We start from the raw sequence: 9,553 nt of genomic DNA, 5'->3' as shown, positions 1-9,553 counted from the left end.
CAAGAGCTGTTTGATTTCAGTTTCTGTGAACTTGTCTGGTTCCCAAAACAGTTCAGCACCTGAAAGCAGCAGTCTTTAAAACATAGCTGAGGTAACTTACTTGCATTGTACGTACACCATGATACCTTCAGCCTTTTCCTCCCACTCTTAACTTCCAATGTTTTCTTATGTAGCAGGTTTGAGCTTTGCTGCGGTGGGATGGGACAGAGACAGGCTGGGTCACCTTACCTCTGCCAGTGGGGAAGAAGGCTCAGCGCTGCCTAGGGCATCACTCTGAAGCATGAGCAGAGACATTTAGGCTGATGAAGCATTTTGCTGGCTCAGGCTGGGTGTTTTTTATGGGCTCCAAGTTGAACCAGCCAGTTCAACAAAGCCAGGGCCAAGCCACACACGCTGGCAGCCACACCAGCCATGTGTCCATGGTAGCACTACGCTCTGGGGCATCCTTGAGGGGTAACACCTCCACCCAGCCCAGATGTGACCAGAGAAAGCTGTCATTGCTCTAGACTGAACAGACAAAACGTGACACCTCCAGGTGCCATCCACAACATCCCACAGCAGAGACCTACAGCGGGCAGATGACTTGCACCTAAAATGCCTGTTTCTCCATCATGAAGACATGAGGATATTTGCAGTGTAAAGGAGGTGATGCTACCCCAAGCATCCGCATGTCCCAGGGTGCCTGGCCTCGCTCACGCCAGCCCAGCTGCAGGAGAACCAGCCAAGCCAACTCTGCAGTGGAGTCAGCGCGGCTGCATGTGCCTGCGGAGCACAGAGTGTTCAGGGACTGTGGGTTTGGGGCTTTGGCTAGCTGGGAACAACACTAAAAGTACACATAGGTCTATATCAATTTTTGAAGAAACCAGAAATGGTCAGAAATCATGTTCCCCTCTCCCTCTGCTCCAGCAAAGCGCTGCGATAAACCTGACCTTGACTTCAGAGCGTGGACCATTATTTCCTGGTGGCAGAGGCTGAGGAACAGCCCCGTCTTTGGTGCCTGTCATCACCCTCTTCAAAGGATTTATCACCCCACGTAGCAGCAGAGGCTCCTTTCTCCGGCACGGCATGGGCACAGCTCCCTGGTCCATCCTGCCATGCCTGCTCCGTGCCTGGGCTGTGGTCAATGCTCCCCTGCCACCCCGAGCAGCTTCTGCTTCGCCAAACACCTCGTGGCAGGGCAGGAGGGGTGCAACGCAAAACAGGTTGACACAACACCCGCGCAGCGGTGAATATCAGCTAAATTCAGGTTGCACGTAGGCTGGCAGAGGTCAAGGCATCAGCGCTCTGCAGCCTGCATGGGAGCCGGGGCTTGTGCTACGAGGCCTGCGGCTGAACGTGAATCTCCATTAAATAACTCTTTATAAGAAACGAGGCTGTATTTCTGCTACATTTTTTAAACCACAGGTGAGCAAAGCCTGACCTGTGCAATTACCCAGGAGACCACATCGCTGTTAACCACAGCAGCTGCAGGAAGTTCACAGCCACAGAGTATTTACGCAGCATTTCGTGCCCAGCAAGGAACACGCCTCACAGCACTCCCCTCCAAAATGCAGGCAGCACGGGACAGGGATGGAGCGGGACAACCTACAAAGAGCTGAATCACAGCATATACACAAACACACTCCTGGTAAGTGCTTAATTCCTCCACTGAGTCCTCGTTACATACCAATAATCTGCCCTCAGCTAGGCTGGTGAAGTCCCCTTCCTTTCTATGGAAGTTGTCTATGAAAAATGCAGCAGCAGGCAGTGGCACCAGCTGTCACCGACGGCACCACGTCAGTCCCCATCCTCCTCCGCCTGCCTTCTAACTATTTTTGGAGAATCTCTGCAAGTCATTCCTCACTCGGAGCAGGCAGCATCCTGGCTCTGGCTCATCTGTTTGTCTCGAAGCGATAAACCAGGCCTGGGTGGAGGCTGCGTCCCGCCTAAGCACTAGATCCTGAGACTTCACACTGAGATATTTGCATTGAATGTTATTTAACAGAATTAATTGGACCGACTGCTTTCTAGAAGGGTCTGTGCAACTAGTCAGACAAATGACTGTGTTTTAATGAAGTCCTGGCTGAGGTGGGGTGGGTGGTTGCACAGAGTAGCCGATTTCGGTGAGCCCAGAGCCCTCCCAGCGCGGCATCAGAGGCAGAAGGGCAGGGGAGCAGTGGACCAGCTGGAGCAGAGATGGCTCCGGCTCTATTTCTTTTGCATAACCACTAAATATTTAACCTGAGCCCAGATTAAAAAGCTCAGCCTTTTCCAAATTCTGTATCTATTCCCTCTGCCAACGTGGGGCTGAGCAGCAGTTCCTGCTAAAACCCAACCAGCTTTTTTCACCCCTCCTTCCCCAAAGGAGGCTGAAACGCCAAAGAACCAGAAATAATAATAATAAAAAAAAGCATACATAAACATTAGTGTCACACACACAGAATTACTGCAGTAAAATTGCTCCTACAGGAAGGAAGGATGGAGCCAAATGCTCTCGCTACCACACAAATCACGCAGGCTGAGGAGAGGACACACGTTTCTACAGTACCCAGGGGAAACACAAACACTGAATTACCTTAAAGATGGATGCAAATATACAGATGGGTTTAAGAGGAGTCTGTCCCTGAGAGCAAAACAATGAGACAAAGGAAGAAAGCGATCATGAAGATGATGGCAGCAGGCAAAGGAGCTTGTATTTCTGTACCTAACAAGCCTAGCGAGCAAAGTGAAATGGAGGATGGAGCATCAGTCACGTTTACGTGCAGACTAAAGGACAGATGAGGACGGGCACTGGTAGCACTGGTACAAACCCGCTCCAGCCCCTACCGCTGCCGAAAGCTCCAGATGGCTTCCAGCATGCTGCTGATGTCCAGCTGTGCTTTCCTGGGCGATGTAATTTGGCACCTCTGGGGGTTGTGTGTCCTACCACACTCATGGCATCACCACCACATGCAACGGGGTGTGCAGCAGCTGAGTTCAGCACAGGCAGAGCCACACGAGCACGGGGCCACTCACTGCAAGGTTGGGCTGAAGGTGGGTCTTCGTCAGAGGAAAATCCTGTGCCACAGTCAGTGCCTTGGTCCTTAAGCGGACTACAAGGATACCTACCTGCACCGTGGGGCATGGCTCTTCGCACGAGACATGCAGTTCTGCCTTTGCCGTGAAAATTGATACAGCTTTTGGTTGGGTTTGAGTCTTTCTGACAGCATCTATGTGGTACTTATCTGAAATCTTCCTGGGACTGGAGAGACAGACACCGAGCACTAGCAGAAACCAAGGGAGCATCTTCAGTGGGATGATCTGGCAAATTTAAACCCAACCTCAGCTCTTTCCTTGGCAAAGATGATGTCTGCAGCCTATTTTTGAGCAGCCCTGTGGCACCGAGCCCTGAGACTTTCTCAGCACAAAGCCTGCACGAGGCAGGTACCCCTGGGCTGCTTTGGGAGAAGATGTTTCTGCTTGGAGACCTGGTTCATCCATTTTTTAACCTCCCTCTCCCCTCAGCTTCCTTGTACCTAGCCTACACAGACAGCATAGCCCTAAGGGCAGTGACGGCTCTTTTGCTCTCTTTTTGGGAAGGCTGGAAATAGGGCAGGCTTTCTAAATACAGACTGATCCCCCATACAGGGGCTGACAACCACATTTCATCAATAGTAGTAGCAGCCATAATGGGGAAGTAAATTGGGTCTGTCAAAACACAGCAATTAATTTGATAGGTAGTAGTTGCAATAAATGGGAGTAATAAAATGTGGTGAAGCCAGTGCTGACTCAATTAGGAGAAATCTGGAGCAGGCAGAAGAAATGTAGCAAACACTGTTAACAGAAACCCAGAACTTAGCTGTGAACGTTCAACAGCTGGATTTAAAAAACACTCTGCAACTGGAAAAATTACAAACGATCCATTGCAGAGCAGCCACCGTTAATGACAGGCTTGAACCTGACCATGGTCTGCAGGACGTGCAAGGCTCCATGAATCACTGCACCTTCTGGGAGATCCTGCACAAAGGCCAGGATCCGGTGCCACCCGGACACCCGGCCCCGACGACCGTGGAGCTCAGAGGGTAAAGTGACAGTTGGCAGCACTCACCCACGGCTTCCCGGTGTGCGGAGGTGCTCTCATGGGAGAGGCAGCCATTGCAAAGCAAGAATTGCAAAACAGGACCATCTTCATTTTAGTCCCCTTCTACCTGGTGGATGTGCCTGCCATTTTAACAGCTGCCTTTTGAACTTTTCAGTGCTATTAAACAAAGCAATAAGTAACACCCAGGAGAGGATTTGCTTCTTCCAGGTCTAAGGAATGCTAAAAAAGCCCTCTCTTCTCCCATTACTAATTTAAGCACTATTTCAAATCGCTGGTGTCTTAATGGTGTCCTCTAAAGGAACAAAGGCTGCAGCAAACATGAAAGACCTCCTGCTGTCGCAGACTCCTGCACTCGCAGCTTCTGCACGAAGCATTTCCAAGAACAGAGCCCAGCACACTGTGTATAGGTAATGCAGGGAGTAATTAAAAAAAAGATTCAGCCACATCACTTAGTTTCCTCCTCTCCAAATCCCAATAAGTGAGCTTAAAGGACAGATCCATTTTAAGAATCATCAATTAGGCATCAAATACCAGAAAGCAGGCTCAGCTGTCAGAGGATTTCCTGCAAACTGTATTCTCAGTATGGGCACAGATGTAAGATGCTTGAAGCAGCAGTGAGTAGGGCTCTGGCAATTTCACATGCAGCCTAATGAAATAAATAGAATGTGAAATGGGAGTTTTCTAATTGCTTTTCTTTTTTCTTACATAGAAACACAGTAAGTTATTTTCTACCTATAACTAGAAGGAGCTTTAATATTACCAAAGCTGATTTATCTCTAAAGATACTGCCACGGGAGAAGCTCTGTGGTGGAAAGCTTGGGAACTTGTGGCTTCTTTTTAATCTCAGTTCCTTGCGGGCAATTACACAGCAGCGTGGCCAGAGAGCAGCAATGGCTGTGGGTGCTGCCCTTCTGGCAAGTCCCACTTTTGGGGTCCCCTGTCCAGCTACAGAGGTGGAAACTGTGCCTGGCGTGCAGGAACTCTGCAGAGCCTTTATGCTACAATGTTATCTGTTCCTGCTAGGTACTAGAAATTTATAGTAATCCAGACTCACTCAAATCTTATTTTAACACAGCGCTATTCATAACATTTGCACTGATGTTATATTTTAGATGTGTATTAAGGGTGGTTTTACTAGAGAACAACCCACTACAAATTAAGAACTGGATGGGCTTAGTATCTAGCTCTGTTTGCCCCTGTGGAAATAACACTGTAATCAAGAGATAATTCACTGAACAATGAACATTCCCATTTAGACTCGGTTCACTTAAAATCAATGTCATTAGATTCAACAAATCTATTTAAATTTGAAATAATTGTTGTTAGATTCAACCAGTATAGCATTTTTCAAAGTTTGAAATAATAATCCACATTCCTTAAAAAAAAAAGCATCCCTGCTGTAGTGTTTAAGATACCGACACTATTTGTTGAAGAGACTTAACCAATGTCTTTCTTTTAAACAGAATGGTTTCAAGATTGGTTCTCAAAGCTCCAGCTGTGCATGAATTAATTTAGGATGAAGTCAATTGTTACTGCCAAAAATTGACACTGATGGCATGAGACTGAGAAATTAAGTGCAGAAGTTAGTGCAGTGGAGAATTGGCACAAAGACCACGCACATTCTTTTTGGGCATTTCCAAGCACTTACACTGCTGGGCAGAGGCCAGCGCAGCACGGCCAGAGCTCCATCCCTGACCTGACATGTTTTTGTAAAGCAAGGGCACTGGACACAGCAGCACAACAGTGGAAATTATACATGGTTTTTAAAAACCCTTTAGTCCAGTACAAGGAGCCTGAATGCAAACATGGGGCTGAAATAAGTAGAGATAGAGAAAGATGCTGGGTTTGTGTCAGCCGAGAAGAATTTGACTAGCAACTTTAGAAAGGAGACAAACAGAAGTAAAAGTGGAGGCTTACAGGTCATGGTTGAAGGCCTAAAGAGATTTAAAAAGGGCTTTGAGATTGATAATGTGACTAATCAAACTTCACAGCTACATTAGATCAAAGGCTGGACTTGATGATCCCAGAGGTCTCTTCCAACCAAATCGATTCTGTGATTCTGCGAAATGAACTTTGCTTATTCTGAGCAGATAACAAAGCACCCGGCTCCAGGCAGGAACCAGCCACAGCACTAAAGGTCAAGAAGTTTTTCTACCAGCTGGTTAGCGAGTGGCATGGGCTTTCAAGCATCTCAAATGAAGGTGGAAGGGAACAGGTCCCTTTTGGAAACAGGCTCAGGGTACTAGAAGAAGAGACCACATTGAAATATCAATTCAGGCAGGATCTGAAAAGAATAAATCCTGCCTTGATCTGAATTAGCTGTCCTGGATAGTGAGAAGCATACAATACATTTTTCTTCAAATTTCATGAAAGTTTCCCCATATTAGAGCTATGCAATGCAGTGACCAGGAATGATAGCGAAGATACGGGCAGGGATGTGTGTCAAATTAGCAATAACCAATTTGGAAGGCAATGAGCCAAGGGAAACAAATGAGGACAAATCCCTTGTGCTAAGCTGGTGAAGGGGCTGTTACTGCCCTGCTCGTCAGATATGTCCCCACAGCAGCACTTGTGTATGGGGTGTTTAAATGTTAAACTAGTGTCTAATACTACCTGGTCCCGGACTCAAAGGCAAAGCCTTTACTGAAGTCTTCAATACACACTTGGGCCTTAAAGCATTATCATCCTTAATTGAGCTGAGCCCTTAAATCCCCACACACCCGTGAAAGAGCCTCCTCTACTTGCACTGTCAAACATGCAGTGAGACTCTTAGCACACCCTCATGGGAGTCTGCTTCGCATGGTACTGGGATTTTGGGTGTAAAAGAATTATTTTGGGACAACGCAGCTTTGTTGTGAACTGCAGCCCTACAGATCCTGTGGGCTGTGAACATGAAAATAATTGTCCTAGGTCAGGCTAACAGTCCAGCTGTTACTTACTGGGCTGATGGCCCAGAATCCTGGCTCTGAAAGGGATCAGTAACAAATATGAGAGAGAAAGAATAAGAACCAAGTAAAGGACAGAGGAATCCTCCCCTCACCCTTAAAAATCCAGATCATTGTGTTTAAAAATTGCTGATGAACCTAATAGTCATTAATTTGTCTATTCCCTTTTTAATGCCAGTATAGCCCTTTATATCTAGCCTCCAAAATATCCTGTTGCAATGTGTTCCGCTATTCCATAACTGGTAGTGTGAAAAAATACTGTATGCTTTCTCAAATGAAAAAGCAATGTCAAAGTGTTCTCTACTGTCTGCCCATGTGTCTCCACGGTGTCCCTGCCCAGACCTGGGCCCCAGACCACAGACAAACCACATCATCTCATTTTGAGTTTATAAAACATGCAAACTGCTCATCTGGCATGTTTTCTGTTGTCCATATAAAAGAGAGAAGAATTAAACCCTCCACTACATATCTAGACTAGATTCTAATTAAACTTATTTTAACTCACCAACCTCTAATGGACCTTTGATCACAACATGTTACAAACCAACAGGTTAAAAACCAGACTCAAGTTTAGCACCTTACACGTGTTTAGGCCAAACCCATCTTACAGGAAGAACTGCATCTATAAAAAGATTTTTCAGGCTGCTTTAATGAATTGTATTTTAATCCTAGAGGACTTGAAGTAAATTTTACCTTCAGTGTTTGATTTAGAAGGGAGTTTTATCCTTAAATCATAGAATAGGTTGGAAAAGACCTTTAAGATCATCAAGCCCAATCGTTAACCTAGCACTGCCAAGTCCACCACTAAACCGTGTCCCTACGCACCACATCTACACGTCTTTTAAATACCTCCAGAGATGATGACTTCATCACTGCCCTGGGCAGCCTCTTCCAGTGCCTGACAACCCTTTCAGTGAAGACATTTTTCCCAATATCCAATCTAAACCTCCCCTGGCATAACTTGAGGCCATTTCCTCTTGTCCTATCACTGGTTATTTGGGAGAAGAGGCTGATCCCAACCTGGCTACACCCTCCTTCCAGGTTGTTGTAGAGAGCGATCAGGTCTTCCCTCAGCCTCCCCTTCTCCAGACTAAACACCCCCAGCTCCCTCAGCCGCTCCCCATCAGACTTGTGCTCCAGACCCTTCACCACCTTCGTTGCCCTTCTCTGGACTCGCTCCAGCACCTCAAGGTCTTTCTTATCGTGAGGGGCCCAGAACTGAACACGGCACTTGAGGTGCAGCCTCACCAGTGCTGAGTACAGGGAGACGATCCCTGCCCTGGTCTTGCTGGCCACACTATTGCTGATACAAGCCAGGATGCTGTTGGCTTTCTTGGCCACCTGGGCACACTGCCGGCTCATGTTCAGCCGGCTGTCAACCAACACTCCCAGGTTCTCTGTCACTGGGCAGCTTTCCAGCCACTCTTCCCCATGTCTGTAGCGTTGCTACATAAAAGATTTGCAAGCTGCCTCCTTCATCCTCCCCACACCCCTTTACTCTGCATGTACAGCAGAGCCAGGCAAGGCTGTATATACGTACATCAGTAAGTTCCCTGGAGCAGACATGGACCTCTCCTCCCGCCTCGTCTGAACCTCGAATGGATTTCCAAAGGAGCGTTTTCTTAGCATGGCCTTCACTAGGATCTTTGAGGAAGAAAAACAGACCAGTGAGAACAGCGGGATGGACTGACTCCTTACAGCTAGTTCAAAGGAGCCTAACAACAGTTTCTTTAATAATTCAACAGATGTTTAACAGCATTTACAGCTAGAGCACAAAGTAAAGGAACACAGAGAACAGCTATTTGGCTTCTAGGCAGTGACAACGTCACTCCCTTGGGCAGTGAGCTCAGACCCCTGGATGCACACCATTGCTGGCAAGAGGTGAAGGAGATGCTGCTGACCACTGCCTGCCACCCGTGGTAGTCCAAGCCCATGAGGAGGCGGCACCAGAGCTCCCCTGGGCCATCCTCCCAGGTAGGCACTACTGCCTGCAGAGAACTCCTGTGGGTTCAAAGGCAAAGGTCCTGCTATCAAGGGGAAAGGATGGGTTTCATTCCCACAGCTGGCTGTTGGAGCAAGCATCTATGTTAACATCACACCACAAGAGCTGTGAAAATGGGTCCTTGTGGTATTCAGCACCTCTCTCCCCATGAGGAACCACCCCAAAAGATACCTACATCGCAGTAATCGCCCATAGCCCACCTCAAGTGGGCTATACACAAACTGCCAAGAGAGCCCTCAACACCCACTTGTGGTCCCCCGAGGCTGGCAGGCAAGTGCCAGCTAAATACTCGGTGACAGATGTCCTCTCCCTGCTTCTCTGGCCAGGTTACCTCCAGGTTTGGAGCCTTCATTTTGAGGATCCAAATGAGATGACTTACAACCTCTAGATTAATGAAACAAAACACACTTAGGATGCTTCTGGTGTTCTGGGATGTCTGATGCCAGATGCTTTGGGGGGTGTGAGCCTACAGCTCTTACGAGAGTAGCCAGATATAAACAGGACTGCTCACACAGTCAGGCCCTGCAGAGTCAGGTGGCTGCAGCA

At 47.5% G+C, this 9,553-nt stretch overlaps 1 protein-coding gene across 1 annotated transcript in view; it reads right to left on the bottom strand.

Moving 5' to 3' along the window:
- The window catches only part of CAMKK1 (calcium/calmodulin-dependent protein kinase kinase 1, alpha), a 61,622-nt gene that overhangs the window by 716 nt on the left and 51,353 nt on the right, over positions 1-9,553 (bottom strand). The window contains exon 14 of the mRNA XM_009695670.1: positions 8,546-8,649. Within this exon, the coding sequence (XP_009693972.1) occupies positions 8,546-8,649 (104 nt within the window). The remainder of the gene's footprint in view (positions 1-8,545; positions 8,650-9,553) is intronic.

This window comes from Cariama cristata, unplaced genomic scaffold (genome assembly GCF_000690535.1).
Source record: "Cariama cristata isolate BGI_N322 unplaced genomic scaffold, ASM69053v1 scaffold16492, whole genome shotgun sequence".
Classification (NCBI taxonomy): Eukaryota; Metazoa; Chordata; class Aves; order Cariamiformes; family Cariamidae; genus Cariama; species Cariama cristata.
Note: the sequence above shows the minus strand (reverse complement) of the source record. Positions and strands in the feature narration are given on the sequence as shown.